Consider the following 20,367-nt stretch of genomic DNA (forward strand, 5'->3'; position numbering starts at 1 on the left):
CAATATTCACTTCAGATTCATTCTAATAAGCTTTAGTTATTGAGATAGACCACTTGATAAAAAACATTTGTTTCAATTATTCATCTTGAATAACTTTGAATTACCATTATTTTCTACTTATTGTTCTCATTTCAGTTTTTCGCATGTACAGCTTTCAAGGGTATGATGTAGTTATTGTAAAAGACTACGGGACTTAGTATCAATATTTATAATTTTATATTATGATATATTGAAGTAATGACACAGAGACAAGGAATTGCCTAGATCAGTACATCTCTAAATCATGACTAGGCCCACACAGATTTTGTGTCCACAAAACTTTGCAGATTTCCACAGAATCGGAACATACATCATTTTCAAAGTTCTAAACATCTTCCGCTCATTTCTCGTTCATTTATTATGAATGGCTAATTTGATCATGCTTTTAGCTACTAAAAACTATGCTTCGGTTTTCTTGTCTTTCAAACATGTTCAATGCAAGTGCATTGTGGCTGCTTTGTGATTCTCCACCTGACCTGCAGGGGACAGTATGGTGTTGGGTTTTCTTTATACTCTTTCAAACTTGAGTTGTGCAGATGGGATCTTCTGACCTGGCACTGTTGTCACTTACACATTTGTCTTTTGTTGTTTTTATTGTCATTTTCTTTGACTTAAAGCAACAGCCCAACTATGAGAGTTGCTACCAATTAGACTAATGACTACGGTCAATTGGCAGAGGGTGTTTACAGACACACTTATATGTGTGTGTGGATAAAACATTTGTGCCATGAGAAATATATATATATATATATATATATAATTTTTTTTCTTTTTTTTCTTTTTTTTTAAAACAAATTTACTATGGAAAAGTAAAGCATGCACCTGGTTACAGAGTTTAGTACTCCTTTAAAACATTCTATCATGTTTTCTTTAAAATCTATTTTACATTGGCACCTATTCTGTAGAATTCTACAGATTTCCCCTAAAATGGTAAAAAAAAAAAAAAAAACACTTCTGGGCCTTCTCATTACTCAACTTTTATATTTCATTTTCAGATATGCATTATGAAACATTTTGCTCTTTGTTCATTTCGGTTTCTTCCTTTTGGCTTTTTTTTTTTTTTTTTTTTTTTACAGAAGAGAATTTTTGGTCACCTTAGTATTTTTCTTTTAAACGATCTGCATTGTTCTTTTTTAATATTGAACATGAATATTTTGGTTTATAAACTTTTCCCTCTTCAGGGGCCTGTTTCATTTTATTAGCTTGAAATAATTTTTTTCATCTGGACAAAGAAGGTTTTACTTCTCATGATAGCTTGTCAGACATCTGTTACAAATTGTTACGGAAAGTTTTACTTCGAAGTTCATCTGCACGTTCTTTTTGATATAATTTAATTTATTTAAGACAAGATGTCAATTTTGAGTTGCAGTTTTCAACTTTGATTAGCTGAATGTCTAACTTATTAGTTTAAAAAAACAAAATTAAGTTCTATGTTTGATAAGTTTAAAAAACGTGCTTGAAAAATTTTTTAATCCCTGCTGATTTATTTATTTTTATGTAATTCGCCGTGTAAATAACCAAACATCATGCATGGACTGGACACCTTGGGCTAATCTAAAATTCTGTTGGTTAAATCTCAGATTTGATTAAGAATCGGAATATTTGTGCACGCTAATTAAAGCTCGTCAAGCCCTTTTCTTTTGCGGTGGTTCCCATGCTTAATTAACTTTGCTTTAGGCTCATGGCAGCACATATTCTGCATGCTGTGGAAGTGTCCAGCTGCTGAACAATATCACTAAATTTGGTTTGCACAGTTGTTTACATATCACTTTATTCATATATATTCAGATTGATTTAGTGTTTTTATTGAGCACATTTCACAATAGATTTATCATGCATTTGAAAAATGTTTGGTTCCTTCTTGCAATGTTAAGATGAATGCTCAGAGTGTGCTTAACGAAGAACAATCATGCACCAATGAGAACTATTTATTTATGGTGAAAATGTATATATTTAAAATGGTGTGTTATGTCACAGAACACTTATATATTTAATACACAATTTAAAAATAAGACTGCAGATATTTAAACAGCCTAATTTCTGTAACCTGTGTCACAGGATTTTGAATAAAATGAATCAAATCGAAATGCTGAAAAGTCATCCATCTTTTTCAGACAAAATTATTATTATTATTATTATTATACATTAAGACTATAATGAAAAGTGTGCCATAACATTGTGTGTTATACATTTATAGACTTTATATGATACATAGACTTTGTAATTTATTCATTCAGTGAATTAATGAAATGCACAATATTACTGGTTCATATAACTCAGATTTAAAGTGTTTATGAATGTACTTCACCTCCTTTAACCTTACAAGCTGTGCTAGACTCGAGTGTCTGTGTACGTGTGAGTGACAGCTCAGATGTGCTCAGAGGGTCGGTGTTCAATTTGGCAGCATCAAGGAGAGAGGCTCCCACAATCAAGCTGACAGCAGGCGTCTATGAGTGTCGAGTATGAATGCGTGCATTTGTGTGTAAGAGCGAGAAAGAGAGAAACCGTAAAAAATGTAGTTGACTTTTTTCTGCGAGACTATGTGCTTGTTACATTGATGGTTGTTACCTGCCTTTAATGTGGTATGTGCATTATACTGTGTAAGCCTGCAACAGTCTCTTGAAATGAATTCTCAGGCAGTATAAACAATTTCCAGAGACAAAAAAAAAAAAAAAAAATGGCAGATGTTTTGGTGGCAAGGAGAGGCTTGTTACTATGAAATGCTTAGGGAAGAGTGTTATTTTAATTATGCTGGGCATTGATGTTTTCTGAGATGTAGATGTTGAGGCACAAGGCAGATCTGCAATGGAGTTGTTAGCATAGCAGTGGTGAAGAAGATTGGAGGAGCGGTCTGAAAGACCTGGCGGAGATGGAGATGATTCGAGGTTCAAGCACAAAGACTTATGGAACTGTAGTTGTTGAGGAAGCTGGATGAGGAGTGCGAGTATTTTTTCGGATAGGAAAGCGTAATGTATATATGACAGAACCTATCATATTCTAGATCTAGGATGTTGTTGCATATTTATGCCACCAGAGGTCAAACTCACTCCAAGTTATGCATGGCCACATCAACCTGAAGCCATGCAAGTAACTAGCCTTGCAACATTTAAAGTTAGCCATCTTCTCTATTTTCAGTGGTTCTCAACTGCTGGGTCATAACTCATAAAGGGGTCACACAGTGGGTTGTTCTGCTGAATGCAAATTATTAAACGCAACTAACTAGGCTATATAATCATGAATATGTTACCTTTTTAAAGGCTAATGCAAATACAACATTTGACCAATTTTAAAACCCTATTCATCTTGTCATTCCTGCTTACATTTGAATGATACACAATTCTGGTACCGTGTGTAAAAACTGCTTCCTAAAGTGACACCAGCTAAGAACCACTGGCCTATTTACACTGCTTTTAAACAATTACTAAAAAAGCTGACACTTTCTGTAGCTGTAAAATGTAAAAAAAATTGCAGATATTAGTTATTTAGTTCAGTTATTATTTTGACACGATTAGCAATTCCAACCCTATCCTATTTTCTGCAGGCCTATGAATTCATATTGCCTGGAGAATGACATGAGATGAAATAGAGGTTCCCACCTTGTGTGCAGGGATATTTGTCATTTTCAAAAAAATTCTCGCATCTTTCAAAGCCAATTAGACACGTGGCGCCAGTAGTATGTATGGAATGTGTTGTTTCAGTTAAGCAGCTCCTGCTGTGACACAAAATGAAACAAGCTAATTGAGGTGAGCTAGAGGGATGACAGAGAGACAAAGATGGACAGTAACAGGTTCTAATCACAGAGGGATTCCCGAAAGGGGGGCTCGGGGGGTCAGTGGAAGGAAGCGTGATTACATCACTTTTCCCCCAATAGTACATCATGGCATAAATTGCATGTGCGTCACACAATAAGCGGCCATGTTTTTTCCAATTCTGTCATTCACAACCTTCATGCTCATAATGGTTCATATGGTTATATTCAGTGTCAAGGTTGGGACACTAATGTCTCTTATTAAAATGGCTAATATTGGCTTTACCAGCTGCTCAATGCTGTTGTGAACAGATTTCAACTTTGTGTGCATTTCTTCTATCTTTCTTCTGTCTGTCTCGCACAAATTGTTGTGCACTCAACTTGTAACTCTTGTTTTGGACTGTTCTGCCTTTTATTTGCTCTTGTATCTCTCTTTCTCTCTTACTCGCTGGCTGTCTGTGACCTGCTGATACAGCAGCACACACCAACCTGTCTGTCAAAGCCACCAAACAGGTGGTGCAGTAATGATCTCCCTTTCCCAACCCCCTCCTCTTCCCCTGGCCCCCTTCTCTCACTCATAGACAAACATATTTGCATGTTTGTGGATTAAAATTGAACTTCTTGGCTAATGTGATGGTTTACATGCTATGTATCTCTATATTTATACGTACATAACTTTTGATGGAGCAAATTCATCATTTAGACTTTAGAGTATATTATAGTTCACTCAAAAATGAAAATTCTGTCATTATTTCCTCACCATGATGTTGTTCTAAATCAGTTGTTTGAAGAGCATTGGGGTCTAAACAACACTGGACCACATTGACTTTAACTGTATGGACATTTTATCTAAATATCTCCAAAAATTAGAAGAAAGAAAAATCATACAGGTTTGGAACAACATGAGAGTGAGTAAATGATAACAAAAGTGTCATTTTGGGTGTGCTATTCCTTTAAGACCTCATGTCTGCATTACTGACCTTTTTCATGAATAGGAATGCAGTTCACAAAGTCAAGCTTCCCAATAAAAAAGTTGAGTTAAAATAAAAATGAAAAATTGAATGCAGTGAAATACAGTTTCTTTCTTCGCATCCCTTTCTGATCCAGCAGCGTCATATGTCTGTAGCTTTTATACTGTACATAATGTGCCGCTGAAAGTCACCAGCTTTTACAAGCTCCTTTAGGTACCTGTGGGGGAAGGTCTGGCCTTGTCACCCCAGACAGAGAAAGAGGAGATAGGGAACACCGCAAGTTACCCACCCATTAGTGTCACCCACAATGAATTTATCAGCAAATGTGTGTGTGTGTGTGCGTGTGTGTGTTTGTGTCTTTGTGTGTGTGTGTGTGTGTGTGTGTGTGGGGTGGGGGGTCTGAGGGGGCAGGGGCAGGACGTCAGGGTGCTCTTTTGATAGCCCAACACAGTTGGCTCAACTCCTCTGTGTGGGGGTAGAGAGAGAGAGAGAGATAGAACGAGGTGTGCTGGGTGAATTCTGCGTGAAAGAAAAGAGGAAGAAACACAGGGCCCTTTTCTCCCTAGATTCACCTGTGGAAGGGAATGAACAAGCAGGCGCAAAAGAAGATAAGGAACAACCTTGTCATTGAGCGTTGCCCCGATTTAGCGTGCCTCAAATTCTGCCCTCATTTTCCACCTCAATCACAAGAATCTCTCTCTCTCTCCACTTTAATCTCTGTTCAACGCCACTCTTGAGAAAACTCGGGGGAGTTCAGTCTGACTGTGAGTATTCATTTTCATTCATGCTATTGTGTTTATACATTTATCTGTGAATATATGTGTTCTTTTGTGAAGGCATCTGCGTGTGTATGTTTGACAATAGAGGTTTTTGTGATTTTTATCTAAGGCCAATTTGTTGCTTCAGTATTTTTAGTCAGTGGGTAGTGCATTCTGATTAACATTAAAGAGAGATGTACAGTGAAAACTCCAACTCTAAGGCACATAAATAATAACAAATATTTTCTGTAACTCAAGCCTCTGAACATACACTCACTTTCATAGGCTCCAACAAGCCATTTTAGCCTTTGCTAGTTGGGCAAAAATTCCTCCCAGTGGAATAGTTTAAAAATATGGTTAATCCAAAAATGAAAACCTGTTCACTCAACCTCATGTATAACCTCAAACCTGTATAACTTACTTTCTTCTGTGAAACACAGAAGAACACATTTTATTTTTAATGTTCTAGTAGCTCTTTTACATGCAAATACAGTCAATGGGGACTGGAGCTTTAAAAGGATAATACAGCCACAAATTAAAATTCTGTCATCATTTACTCACCCTCATGTGGTTCCAAACCCAACTTTTGTTCATCTTCAAAGCACAAATAAAGATATTTTCAATGAAACCACAGAAACCTGATTTTTAATGTATACCACCAAAACTTTGACGCTTCAAAAAGCTCATAAAGATATTGCAAAAGTAATCCATACGAATCAAGTGGTTTTCAAAGATGAATGAAGGTCTTGTGGTTTTGTTACGACGTGAGGGTGATGACCACATTTTCATTTTTAGGTGAACTAACCTTTTAAAGTTTCAAGAAAGGATTAAAAAGCACCATAAAAGTGTTGCATGACTTTTGCACTGTATTCCAAGTCTTTTGAAGCCACATGATAGCTTTGTGTGAGGAACGGATAGAAATTGAAGTAGTTTTTAAACCACTGAGATGTTACTCGCTGCGAGTGATTTATAAACAAATGATTCAGACTGGTTTTGTGAATCAAATTAACGGATTTATTAAAAAGATCTGGCTCAAAAGAATGATTTGTTTAGTCTCTACTTCTATAAGAACATTCCATGGACCACTTGTGTAGATGCCAAGATTCTCTTAAATAACAAATTGAAAAAATGCCCTGTTTATTACACAAACCTATGGCTGCAGAAGACTTGGAACATGGACGTATGAACCACTTTTGATGCTTTTGCTTCCTTTTTGAAGCTTGAAAGCGCTAGTGTCTGTTCATTGCATAGAAAGAAGGAAATCTGTTGTGTTTTAAGCAATGCTGTTTACTTTCTCTCTGATATACTGTTAGAATAGCAGTTAGCTTCTGATTCCCCCAGTTTCTGTCAGTCGTACACAGACTTTGCTAGTTGTTTGGTTCTGGTGTTTTTCACTTGCCGTTTTGATGGCGACTAAGAGAAGTTCAGGCCTCCTGTGACTTTGCTTTCTTTCTCTTCAGGGAGAGGAAAGGGCGTAAGAAATCATCATAAGTATCTGCCCTGCAGGAGGAAGACATTTCTTTAAAGCCCCCACACCTTCTTCCTCTGCTGTCTCTCCATTATGACCTTGCTGGCGTCTGAGAGGTCACTGCTCATCCGCAATAAGTTCCGTTCAGGTAAGAACAGAGGAAGGCTCACACGACTGTATCCAAGCTGGTTTTGAAAGCCAACATGTGTAGCTGTCTGTCCATTTTGGTTGGTGATGTGAGTTCTGATGATGCTCCCAGTGGCTGGTCTGGTGATGGAGTCTGAGTGAAGCTCTTTGTGGCTTTGCAAACCTCTGAATATAGCTGGTCTTACAAAGCAGAGGCCTGTTCCATAAAACAATTTTACCAAACAAGCCAGGCTTTTTTCAGTTAGTCTGACTATTGTCAGTTGATTTGGCTAAGCCTTGTTTTGACTTGGCTAAGTTGTTGAAGAGTTTATCTGAAGCCTGGGACACACCAAGCTGACGTCAAAGAACTAGCGGTGTTGAAAGCTGACTGTGTTGTCGCCTCTCTTCGGCTGCGTCCCGGCCAAAAATCTGGACTACACTAAAAGGACTACAGGCAACTGTTAACTCTCATGTGTTTTCTGCGCCTGTGTGTAAGTTATTATTTTTCTATATCAGCAGGTATCAATAGTCTATAATCGTCTTTCAAAAAGGGAAACCGAAACTAGGACTGCAGATATACAAACCATAAACAAAGCAGCGCTTGTTTACCATTTTAAATATCGATCACGCTTATCACTTTCTTCATTCTAGTCGGCTCATGGAAATATATTAGGAAAATATTTGTGCCTTCGAATGCTCAGGTAAGATGACGTAAAATTAAAACAGCTTTCTGTCTGTACCGTCTTGACTTCTTTGCCCGCTTTCATCACTTTCGCTTTTATTAGCTGAACAGCCAATCAGAGTTCTCTCGCTGACCGACAGCCCAAAAAAACCAGATGGCGTCCGACTAGAGGCCACACCGAAAAAAAATAAGCCGACCGACGCTCAAAAACGGCCCGACGGCCAGCCATCGGCTTGGTGTGTCCCGGCCTTAACACTGACCGACAGGAACAAAATTATATTACCACTGACTCTCTTGCATACCATTATTTGACAATTACCCACTATCAGTCCAAAAAAAAAAATATATATATATATTTGTACTAACATTTACAGATGAAGAATATACCGGTGAAATGTAAGTTATGCATTAAAAAAGCATTAAAATGCATTAAACAGCACAAAATATAGTTTGCCACAGTGGATCGACTTGATCAATGATCGACCTTTAGGGCTGCTTAATTAAGCATAACGTGCACATCAAATGATCTTGACACATTGAACATGGGTCAAATTAGTGAGATTGCGTGAACTTAAATTGTCCTTTATGGAACCGCTTTAGTCCTGACAGATTTGTTAGGTTAATTCAAGTCAGGTTTTGGTCTGTAATCCCCAATTTTCTTGCCGCATTTTATGGAACGGGCCCCATAAGTTGATGGTGCTTGCTTGAATACAATTTTTATGTAACTAAAAACTGTTTAATCTATACCTTTTTAAAGCTGTAAACATTCGGACAAGTCTGTCAACCCATCTTGTTTTTTTGACAAACCTTCCTTTTGGAGTTACATGAATTTCAGTTCATTACAATTGGAATTTAAAAAACATTCTCAATTCAGTTCAATTCAAACCTGTTGTGCATTCTCAATGCATCACATTATAAAATGTGGAGATTATGGAAATGTTACCGTCTTCATGAGGTTCCACGGTCTCTCGCACTTCCCCATATTGTACAAATGGGGCCAGCAGTGTGGTCCTCCCTGAAGGACATGTGGACAGTGGACAGATTGTCTTTGTTGGTTCCCATCTGTGGTTGGAACCCCTTCAAAAGCGGTGCCCTCTCTTCTTGGGTTCCCTAAACATCCTGCTGGCAAGATTCTCAGACAAATGTCCAGCAGCACTCTTTGGTAATAACAAGACTCTTCCATCAAAAGTGCATTGAATGAACACTTTATAAACTTAAACAGTTTAGCTAATATCCTAAAAAGGACTGTAATTTAAAAAAAGGAAGATCATATGTATTAGACAGCAAGGAGAATGCGAAGAACCTTGTCTTGCTCTGGTACTGACCCTTGGATCAGCTGTGACCTTGGATATGCTGTGTTGTGTTGTGTTGTGTTGTGAGAAAGATGGCTGCCCTGGCAAATCCTGCAAATCCTGAGTCATAGTGTAAACAAAGGGTAAATGTATAAAATACATTTGGAAAACAAAGTAAAAACATTTAAGATTTATAACTTTTATAAAAAAAATTTTTTATCTAGTGTGAGGATGAACATAAGGAAATTTGCCAATATCTATGAATTTAGTCTATGTTTATGAAATTTGTATATTTAAATGATTACACTGGCAACAAATATGTCTCTTTTTTCATTATTGCTTTACAGGCTACCAGGAGATTGATCTAGTTTTTTCATCATGTGTTGATTATGCAATAAATATTGAATTAGCCATGGAGGGATCTTTTATTATTTTAAATAATGACATTGTTTCACATTTTACATAATTTTTTTAGAAAACCAGATTCCAAAGATGTAATATGATATAGACTTCTTATTAAAAGTAACTATTAAAGGGATAGTTCACCCAAAAATGAAAATTCTGTCATCATTTACTCACCCTCAAGTTGTTCCAAACCTGTATGAGTTTCTTTGTTCTGCTGAACACAAAGGAAGATATTTGGAAGAACGTTTGTAATCAACAGATCTCGGTCCCCATTGACTTCCATAGTAGGAAAAAAAATATACTATGGTAGTCAATGGGGACCGAGATCTATTTGGTTACAAACATTCTTCCAAATATCTTCCTTTGTGTTCAGCAGAACAAAGAAACTCATACAGGTTTGGAACAACTTGAGGGTGAGTAAACAATGATAGAATTTTCATTTTTGGGTGAACTATCCCTTTAAAGATATATATTGAAATATTTCCCTCTGTTGTTTGTTTCTAAACACTGAAGCTTGTTTTTAAAATTAGATTTCATTTTAATTTTTACTTGATTGTTTGTTCCTTTTTTTTTTTATACCACACTGCTAATCTGACAGATATCGGTGAAATTGGTGTCCTGAGAAATAACACTGGTCTCTGTGGCAGCCTTAGGCTCCACCAAAAAAAAGAAAGAAAGAAAACAAAATCTGCTACACATAGCAGCCTTCAATGTTTTCCTCTTTTCAGGTCTGAATGAAAAACCTAATGATAACACAATTACCTTGATAAAATTACTACAAAAAAAAACAAAAAAAACACAGATATTATTCAGGTTGTGAATCTTAACGACAAGCTGTAAAAATGAAGAGTAAAGACCATTTCAAAGATGTCAGAGATAATGTACAACAAATGCACAAGGCTACAAAACCATATCCAAGTGTTTGGAGGTCTCAGAGGGTACTTTTGGCTCAGTTATCAGGAAGGAGGCTTCATTAAACTGCCCAGATGCTGCCTAGAAAATGTCAACCACTAAACTTTCTGCACAAACAAGAAGGATATTTAGAGAAGCCAACAATCACTATGAAAGAGTTCAGTAGCTGAGAACGGAGTAAAAGTGCACCAGTCAACCACAACAGGAGGGCTGCTTAATGTAGAGAAATACTACAGAAAGGAACTGCTGAAAGATGCTAGGACTTAAACTAGGATGCTAGGGACGGGTAGTACATAACAACATTAATGCTCTCATTCCTGCACACTATGGCTTTACACAATATTGAAATGTTGGGATCAAACACTGATTAACAGGTAACGGTTTGAGTGAAAAGTTGATGTTTGTCCCTCTATTGCTTCACTGATGATTTGAGAATGATTTAATCCTTAAAATATATATATATATATTTGTTTTTTACAGAGGATAGTTCTCTGTGTGAATGTCTCTCTATATGTATATATATGTAGGATATATATATATAGTAGAATATATATAGAGAGTAATATCAGCGGCTTCTACAGTTAGTAGTGAACAAAACTTTAACTATCATTATGCATCTCTGCCATTATGTGATCAGAGCACACCAGTTATCGTCATTACTATAAGTTGCAGTGGCACTCAGTGAATTTTTAATCCCAGAATTCCAACCTGATTTGGCCTGATGCCACTCAGCATGTAATTCTCTTCCAGAGTCAAGTAAAAAGGAAGAATTTACTTAGCACGATTGACAGTGAGAGAGCGGAGCGGAGCGAAAGACAGACAGCGAGCGCGAGAGAGAGAGAGACAGCTGGATGGGGGATGGGAAGGATACAGAAATAGACATTCAGAGGGATAAATAGTTACCCCCTTCCTCTCACGTCCACTCTCAGATCTCAAAACTCAGCACAGAGGTGCATCATGGGACAAGCGACTCCTCCCACCTCTGGCCTAGCTGTAATTCACCTGCTGGTTCCAGCATGTTCGTTTGTGCAGACCCTCTTTTAAGTGCCACAAACAGTGATTGCATGTTTGACTGGGTTAGGGAACAGTGTATGTTTGCAGTGCCTATTTCATATCTAACTCATTTATGATCAACCGAGAGGTGAAATTTTACTTGTAATATGCTGGGCATACACTGTAAAGTCATAAATTGAGCTATATGATCCACAGGGTAACACTGCACATTCCTCAAGGTGGGAATCTCAGGCTTAAAGGTTTTCTGAAACACAGAGACTGTATTTTAAATAAAGCATTGTAGATATTGTTTTTATTGCATAATAATAAACAAGTATATGTTTTTCAGTTCTGCAGTTGAGAATACAGAACCGCAGACAGCAGAATGAACTTAATGCAGAGTCTGGTGAGTCTGTGTCTTTATGAATTTTGATCATTGTGTTTGGCCACAGGAAGTCAATGAAATTTCCCCTTATGGGGCAGAACAATCATAATATATTTGATTCACACTTTTCAAACCAGCTGGACTGCTCTCTGTATGCATTTCAATTCTAAATAATAGCTTTATAACAGCTTGTCTTTTTGTTCATTCTTAATTTCTCTGTGCTCTATAGGTACAAAGGCCTCTGTCTCTGATAAAGTTGGGGAGAAAGAAGTCAGCAGTGGTTTGGTGAGCCATTATTTATCTATGTTTCAGGAGAAATAGGCAAATATAGACTAGCAGCAAACAAAACTAAAATATATGTTTCCATGAAATAGCTGATTATGCAACTGAAACCTTTTCAAAGTTAATTTGAGGGAGAAGTTCCAAACTAAAACTATGGTTGGATCTAATGGCCTCCACGCTTGACACACTCCAGCAGCAGTATGTGTATGCCTTTGGTTTATATGAAAACAGACTGATGTGAAACAGGGTGCCAGTGCAGATAAGCAAAGTACTCAGTGATGCCAAAACGGTCTGATAACTGACATGAGTTGGTCTTCAACCTCTTTAGCATAATTTAATGTTTGTAATTACATGTCTAGTTACTGTCGCAAACTATTAGTATTAGCCGTGAAACACTGTTAGCACAGTTAATTATGTTTTGTAAGACAGTAAACAGCAGCTGGTTCAAGATAATTACTGTCAGGAGGGAAAATGTAGTCTTACAGGAGAATGTTACCACCAAAAGCAAACAATTAGTTCTTTTCAGAAACTTCACCCATGTGCTATCTTTCATGAACTATTGGATAAATAAAGGTTTACAGTACTTGTTGATGTTTTCTGATGTTGATTTGACTGGGCTGTTTCCCAATGCAGCGTCAGACAGAAGATGGTGCCATTCAGAAGTCGCCCCCTAGTGGTCTGACTGCTCAAACTGCACCAGGTGATGCCATTGAGAGTTTTCCAATATTCCCTGACCTTCAGTTATAGCCAATACCAGAACTAAACAAAGCTGTAACCTTAAAGCTGGAATGAGTGGCTGCGGTTTGTCCATTAGCCATTCACATATCCATCGGTGCCCATTCATCAAACAGCTCTTTGTGTTTGCAAATCATTCAGCTGAAGGTCCTTCTGTACTGCACTTATTATCAGTAGCTTTCTGAATGCCTGAATTGGATTACCCAACAACAAATTCTTTTGTGAAAAATCATTCATATCTGTCTTTAAAATATTCCTCTTCTTCTCCTCTTGTATTATAAAGCAGAGCAATTGATCTTCCATTTACATTCCCCATCTTTCACTACTCATTTTGTTCTCTCTCTGATTCACTCGTTTCTTGTTTTCACTTTCTCTCTTCGTATTGTCTCTCGCTCACAGACAGGAGTTATAGTGGAGCTCACAGGCAGAAGAAGGCTCGTCTGGCTGAGGATCTGAGTGAGAAAATTCAGAGTCGGCCTGGACCACTTGAACTCCTGCAGAGGCATATTCTGCCTCTAGAGAACAGTGAGTCATTGAAAATAACTGAAACTGATGCCTCACAAAATAGCATAAACTCAAACTAAATATTTTATAGAGTCATAGACAAACACTCACACACAAACAAATACTCTCTTATATAATACTAACATGTAATTGAGGTCATATTTCTCATAGTGTTTTGTGATTAAAGGGTTAGTTCACCCCAAAATGAAAATTCTGTCAGTAATTACTCACCCTCATGTTGTTCCAACCCCGTAAGACTTTCGTTCATCTTCGGAACACAAATTAAGATATTTTTGATGAAATCTGAGAGCTGGCTCACTCCTTCATAGGCTGCAAGGTAATTGATATCTGCCAGCCCAGAAAAGTTAGTAAAGACATTGTTAAAATAGTCCAAGTGACTACAGTGGCTCAACCTTAAGTTTATCAAGTGACGAGAACTAACCCTTTAACAAATTATTTTTTGTGACCAAAGAGGGAAAGCTATAATGAACATTTACACAATTATTGGCATCAGCAATTTGTGTGGATGACACTCATAGCATAATATATGTGCATATACGTACAGTAAAAACACCAGTCAGATGTTAAACTTATGCAAAAGAGACAATATAAAAAAAACATAAAGTGGAACATTTTAGGTTACATGCTAAGCAAGAAGGCTAATCGGTTAGCGATATGCTAAGCTTGTATGCTAAGTGGTTGGCTTGTACAACATAACCAACAACAAAAAAATCTCAATATATAGCTTCACGTTATATATTATTATATAATAATTTTAATGGGCATAATAACAGTTCATATGGTACACGCGTCATAAAATACCATATTCCCATACCATAAAATACTAATTAAAAGTATTTTTCAGTCAATGGAATTCGCTCTTAGGCAGAGTTGATTTAGCGGGCAGACCAAACTGTTCATAACAGCAGCCCTGATCAGATCAGTTGACTTAGAAACGTCCAATTTTTTTATTTTTTTATCACACCAAATGAAGTCCAAATCACATAAAACATAAAACATTGAACAGCATTAAAAAAATATTTTATGAAATGTAATTGTAATGCATATTGTGCATTGCTATTACAGGTAAAGTTTCAATTATTTCAGTTAGTTTATAGTGTACCTAGTGTATTAATGATAATTATATTCGTGCCAATAGCCGGCAGTGCTTCGACACGTAGCTTGGTTGCGCTTTGGGTGACCCAAGTTCGAATCCTTGTGGACCTCTCCAATCCCATTCCCTCTCTCTCTTCCTGCCAACTCTTCAACTATCCTGTCTAAATAAAGAAAATTATAAAAATGATTCTGAAAAAATATACATTCTGACAAGGTGTAGATGTGTAAACAAAACTATCTATTAGTCTATTAAATCTATTAGTTTCACATTTCCACATGACATTTAACTTATACCCAGAATTGTTGCAGAAAAGCTTCACACATCACCATTTCTTCTGCCTCAGCTGCTTCTTTGCCATCAGATGTCTTTGAAGATGACAACTCCTCTTCTGCCTCTGCATCTCCCGAGCAACTCGGGATGCACCAATCTCCTGCCTTCTCATCATCACCTGGACAAGGAGGTGACCAATCACCAAGTGATTCGTCACCTATTGCTACGCCGATCAGCCCAAACAATGTACAGGTATAAGAGGGGTAAAACACCCAATATTAGACGTTTCGCCCTTTTTCAGTTTAAAGATGAAGTGTGTAATTTTGCGAGAACTGTGGAGCTATCAAAATATTTCTCTGTTCATTTGAGCATCCCTACCACCCAAACATTGCAACAGTGGGTGAACCAATGTGGTGATATTGGTTGCTATCTGTTTGCGTGTTTGATGTAAAACAGCTGAGGGAGAATATATTCTGTTTCGTGCCACTAGTGGTGCAAAAATTATGCAAATTTTACCTTTAGGTTCAGGTTAAATGGCTGGAAGATAGTTGCTCAGAATTTTCACCAGTATCAACTCATCTTCTCAAAACAGTGCAGATTGGCATTGCTCCCGGCAACCGAGTGCATCAGCCAACCGATGACCATGACAGTAACGGGGTCAAACTCCATATCAACGACTGGGAGACCCAAAGGGATGTACATGCCCTCCCAGACACCACCACTGCTGCCAAAGGTAAGCATTCACACAGAGATTTGAAATAGTAATTTGTTTTACTCGCCCCATTTCATCATTCATTATTTCCCCATCCACTTGCTCATGTCATTTTTCCAAATTATAGTACTCACATTCTTTTTCTTTATGCCTCAAGACAGCACAATCTCCAGCTCCATCTTCTCATTCCATTCTGGGTGGGTCCTTAACTTCATCCCGTCCTCCACGGCCACGAAAGCCTCGCGATTCCAAACCTAAAATGAGGAAGCTTAAATACCATCAGTACATTCCCCCAGATCAAAGGACTGGGACTGGAAACGGAGCCGGCAATGTTTCGCAAAAGAATAACAACAGTCAGGCTCCGGCCACTGATTCCTCTTACTCCCACCTCTTGCAACAACAGCAGGTGTACTTACAACTACAAATTCTTAACCAGCAACAACAGCTCAATGTGACAAACAGGTAAACCTCCAAATAAAGCACCCATGAAAAAGACCATGATTTGAACAACTAAAGCTGGGAGCACGCTGCACGATTTTTACAGTCATCTTGAGTAAAAGCCATGGCACACTGGGCAAGATCATTTTTCTATGTTAGACTGAACAATCAGAGCAGCCACTGACCAAAGTGGGTCGGTGGAGTGGGGGTTTGAAATCCTCAGAATAGATGGCTGTAACCATCATACATAATGTGAAATCTGTCAAGTCTAAGCTCCCAAAATGTGTACACTGGCCCTGACCCAAGGTAACTAGCATCAACTTGCCCCAACTGCAAAACTGGGGCAAAAGTCTGAATTTAAGTTGTGTAGTGTAAGCCAGCGCTATGTGATCTAAGACTGATGGTTTTACCCTATGAGGAGAAATCGTTTGTGATCCCTAAAAATTGTCTCAGAGAGCAAAATCATAGCTAGCATAGAAATCGTACAGTGCAAACCCAGCTTAAGAGATTCTACTCTGTGATCTGAATAGCAATCAGGAAACAATTACTTATATACCTATACTATACATCTAACTAATAGTGAGAACCATTCGAAGATTTCTGGAACTACACCTCAAAGTTCCCCTCAGTCTGGAACCCCTTCAACAAACCCCTCTACTCCTGATACAAGTCCCATCCACCAGGCAGAGTTACTCCCCTCAAACCTTGATGACCTAACGGTAGGAATATCATTGGTTAAGATTACTCACTCTAGATCCAGGTGAGCAGGTGTCCAATCCTGCTCTTGGAGGAATACTTCCTGCAGACTTCAGTTCCAATCCTTCTCCAACACACCTAATTATTATTTTCAAGTAATCATGAACACCTTGATGACCTGGTTCTTGTGTGGTTGATTAGGGTTGGAGGTAAACTCTGCAGGACAGCGGCCCCCCAGAAGTAGGTTTGGACACCCTTGCTCTAGATTATCTGGTCTTCATAAACTGTTTGTTTGAACAAGCTTTGTATAGAACATTTACTGTATTCCTTCTTCTCAGGTGTCAGTTCTTCGTCAGCAGTTGCGGAAACGTGGACTCCCAGTTTCCGGCACTAAGCCGGCACTACTAGAAAGACTCCGTCCTTTCCAGATGCCGCGTCCCCCGTTAACCCCTGGCCCACTTTGCCAGCTAGGGGCCACACTAGAACCCTCCCAACCTGCTGCACTCAACCAAATCCCTTCCAGTGTAAACACCTGCACCAAGTCTGTTCCAATGTACATCCACCCTTCGGGTTTAGCGGAGCAAAGCATAGCTAGTGACAGTTACCTCACTTCTCCTTCTTCTGCTGGCTCCAGTCCTACCTTACATGCATCCTCTTCTCCAATGCCCTCTGGTGCCACGTGGAGGCCAGGCCAGCCAGTAGATGAACTTAGTGTGGAGCTGGAAATGAGAGAGAGGTTGAGGAGCAGACCCAGAGAAGTAGCGAAGGACTCTCAAGTGAGTTTGGATAATTGATATAGGTGGATTTTTTGGACATTGGTGGCATTTCCTAATATTGACGATTTTTTACAATTATTTTTATTTTTGGTGAATCTATTTAGTCATAAGTACTTTAAGCATTCAATGTACTATTTCATTCCTTCTGTTTTTTTCCAGCTGTGTGGAAGTTCCCTTCATTCGTTCCTGCAACAGGAACCAGTATGCACCAGAGGGAAACCAGACACAGGCGGACAGGAACTGCTCTTTACGTACTGCACTGGTGAAGGAAAAGTACGTACTTCGAATATTTAGTAAGACAATCAGGGACATATTAGTAAGACAGTACTCTGACATACTGCCGCACCATTAAAGGGTTAGTTCACCCAAAAATGTAAATTCTGTCATTAATTGCTCACCCTCATATCGTTCTAAACCCATTCAACTTCGGAACACAAATGAAGATATTTTTTATGAAATCTGAGCGATTTCTGTTCCTCCATTGACAGCTACGCAACTACCTTTTTGAGGTGTCAAAAAGTGGACTAAATTTGGTTGAGTCCAAATTTTCTGAAGAGACACTTTATACGCTGAACAGATTGAATTTAGGCTTTTATTCACATATAAACATTCATCAACACACACATCAATATTGATAAATGGATGCTCAAGCATGCTTGCTTGACGTGCGAGAACCAATGAGGTTCATTCCTGTATGTTACGCAGAATGTTTGAGCTAAAAGTATGAGCTATTAAAATATCTTCATTTGTGTTCCGAAGATGAACGAAAGTTTTATGGGTTTGGAACGACATAAGGGTGAGTAAACAATGACAGAATTAAAAAATTTGGGTGAACTATCCCTTTAAATTGCTTCTTGATGTACTGAGGTATTTCATAGTTTAAATAAATGTGGTTAATATTAGACACACACACACACACAAAAAAACATGCAGATATATATTTCACTATTGAAATGAATTACATTCTTTGTATTTTTTCTTAATATTAGGCGAACTGCTGTCAGCTTTGTGATGTAATTGGTCAAGACTTTGATTTGCCTATGCAAATCACTGCCAGTCCAGCACAGGCATCGCCCACTGTCCGGAGTTTGGAAGAGGAACTACAGGAGGCTATTCAAAGAGTGCAGGTGAGTGTTTTTGAGTTTGTGTGCTGTCTGCTCTCTCACAATTACCTATGTTATGCAACTATTGATGTATTGATTGCTGTTCATCAACAATGAGCACTAAGCGTTCGACTTCCTGTCTACTCTTTCTCTCACCATTTAAGATGGACCCTACTCAATCCATAGATGACATTTTGGACGAGACTATTGGTTGTTCAGGTGAGTGAAATTTTAATCAGTGGTGGTTGCAACATTTCAGGAGAGAGGAAGCATTTTAGGGTGGCCGGACATACTTACATGCCTGTGTTGAACTCCTTATCTTTCAGATAACTCCTCACTCATCACAGACGTCCAATCAGCCACCACCATCCTCTCAGGCTCCTCCCCTGCCCCACAGCCTGACCAATCACAGCTCACCAAGCGCCAAAAAGAAGACAACTTTCTTTCCTCTCCTCTGTGCTCTTCGCTTCTTTTAGAGCTTCCTCCCTCACCTAACAACGCTCCACCCCTCGGTTCAACCCCAACTCCACTTCCTCCTCCTCCCCCCATCTGCACCACTCCACCATCCAGCTCACTGTCCAGGAAAAGAAGGTCAGAGGTTCTTGTTTTTGACCCTGCTGATTGGCTGGAGACCTTGACCTCTGGCCTACACCCGCTAACGCCCCCCACCGCCCCATTTTTAGAGAACGACTTTGGCCTTGACTCAGACCTGAACGTCAACAGGGTCCTCGACCTGATGGTGGAGCAATGGTGAGGAAGGGGCGTAGTGTGTGTGTCTGCATGTGTGTGTGGCTAATTGGATGCATGATTGGAAATTAACCACCTTTCAAATCGTGTACCCTCGAGAGGCGACCCCTCATCCTCTCATTCGTTCCTTCGTTTTTGCATCCATCCATCTCTGTCAACTGATATGACCAAACAGGTCTGACTGGTGTTGACTGCTAACCTCTACTCCACGCAATGTCGAGAGAAAGAGGGAAACGGAAAAGAGATATGCTTTGGTAACTTGTTCAGAAAGAGCCACAAAGAGCATGTGCACAAACGCCACACTTTCACAATGACTTGTATTTTTATAAAAGCTTTAAAAATAAAAGAAATTAATTATAAATTATACAAAAAAGCGGGTTTCCCTGTTGATTTGCCTCTTGCTTCAGCGCCAGACAAACTGTCGGCATGTGGCAACTGTGTGGAGCAGCGGGAGCTTCAAACAATCTGTGTGTATTTACAGGGAAGTGTATGCGCTCCCTGTATGTGTGAGCACGCTTCTCTTGGCTGCTTTATCTGTGTGTGTGTGCGTTTGTGTGTGTGTGTTTGTGTTGGCGCATACACACGTGCCAGCATGTTCTGTATCTACAATTTCAATGAAACATAAATGAGGTGCCTAAAGCATCCAAATGCACTTGTTTCTGTTTATACTGGTGTACATTTTTCCATTTAGGATCAAATTATGATCTGTTTTGTCTGAACTAGTGCATCATAGCACTGATGTTAACCCAAAAGCATTGGCCTAACAACATATCCTTTTTTGATTTTAGGACAGAATAACTCAAGCTACCTTTAAGCACCAATACAGTGCACAATAATGCTGGTCTGACGCCAATATGCACCTTCAGCAAGATTGAAACCATAAATTAGGTTAGGAACTTGTGAGAAAATGTGTTTTTAAAAAGCCTAACGTAATTAAGTTGGAAAATCTAAAGGCTTTTATACTGATTGATCAGCCTGCCCAAACAACACTGTGCAAAGTTAAAAAAGGAATCTTTCAACTGCTACTGTTTAAATTTTCTTAATGGGACCCATATAACATTGTCTACCATTGTTGTTTACAGACATTTGACCTTTTGACTGCTAGTTGCTTTTATGCATTTCTATAACAGGGATACAGTACATTTAAATGTTCAAAGAAAGTGACTCTTTATTCTGTCCCAGTCTTATATGTGAAAGTGTATGTGTAA

The 20,367-nt window shown here is 38.6% G+C and overlaps 1 protein-coding gene across 2 annotated transcripts; it reads left to right on the forward strand.

Annotated features, from left to right (window-relative positions):
* The first annotated feature begins 5,225 nt into the window (after nt 1-5,225).
* On the forward strand, nt 5,226-19,495 carry LOC311306847 (uncharacterized protein). Of its 2 annotated transcripts, none has more exons than XM_084435436.1 (15): nt 5,226-5,522; nt 6,977-7,132; nt 11,744-11,800; nt 12,009-12,064; nt 12,695-12,761; nt 13,196-13,321; nt 14,779-14,939; nt 15,280-15,420; nt 15,557-15,861; nt 16,418-16,556; nt 16,872-17,309; nt 17,469-17,582; nt 18,299-18,436; nt 18,577-18,631; nt 18,739-19,495. In XM_084435436.1, exons 2-15 carry the CDS (start codon nt 7,078-7,080, stop codon nt 19,164-19,166), a joined length of 2,280 nt encoding a protein of 759 aa, XP_084291562.1. In that variant the 5' UTR covers nt 5,226-5,522; nt 6,977-7,077; the 3' UTR covers nt 19,167-19,495. The 2 variants fall into 2 exon arrangements, with proteins under 2 accessions (XP_084291562.1, XP_084291561.1); XM_084435435.1 differs by having other exon boundaries at nt 14,761-14,939; nt 18,739-19,300.
* The last annotated feature ends 872 nt before the right edge of the window (nt 19,496-20,367 follow it).

Source organism: Rutilus rutilus, assembly GCF_951802725.1.
Source record: "Rutilus rutilus genome assembly, chromosome: 17".
In the NCBI taxonomy this organism is placed as follows: Eukaryota; Metazoa; Chordata; class Actinopteri; order Cypriniformes; family Leuciscidae; genus Rutilus; species Rutilus rutilus.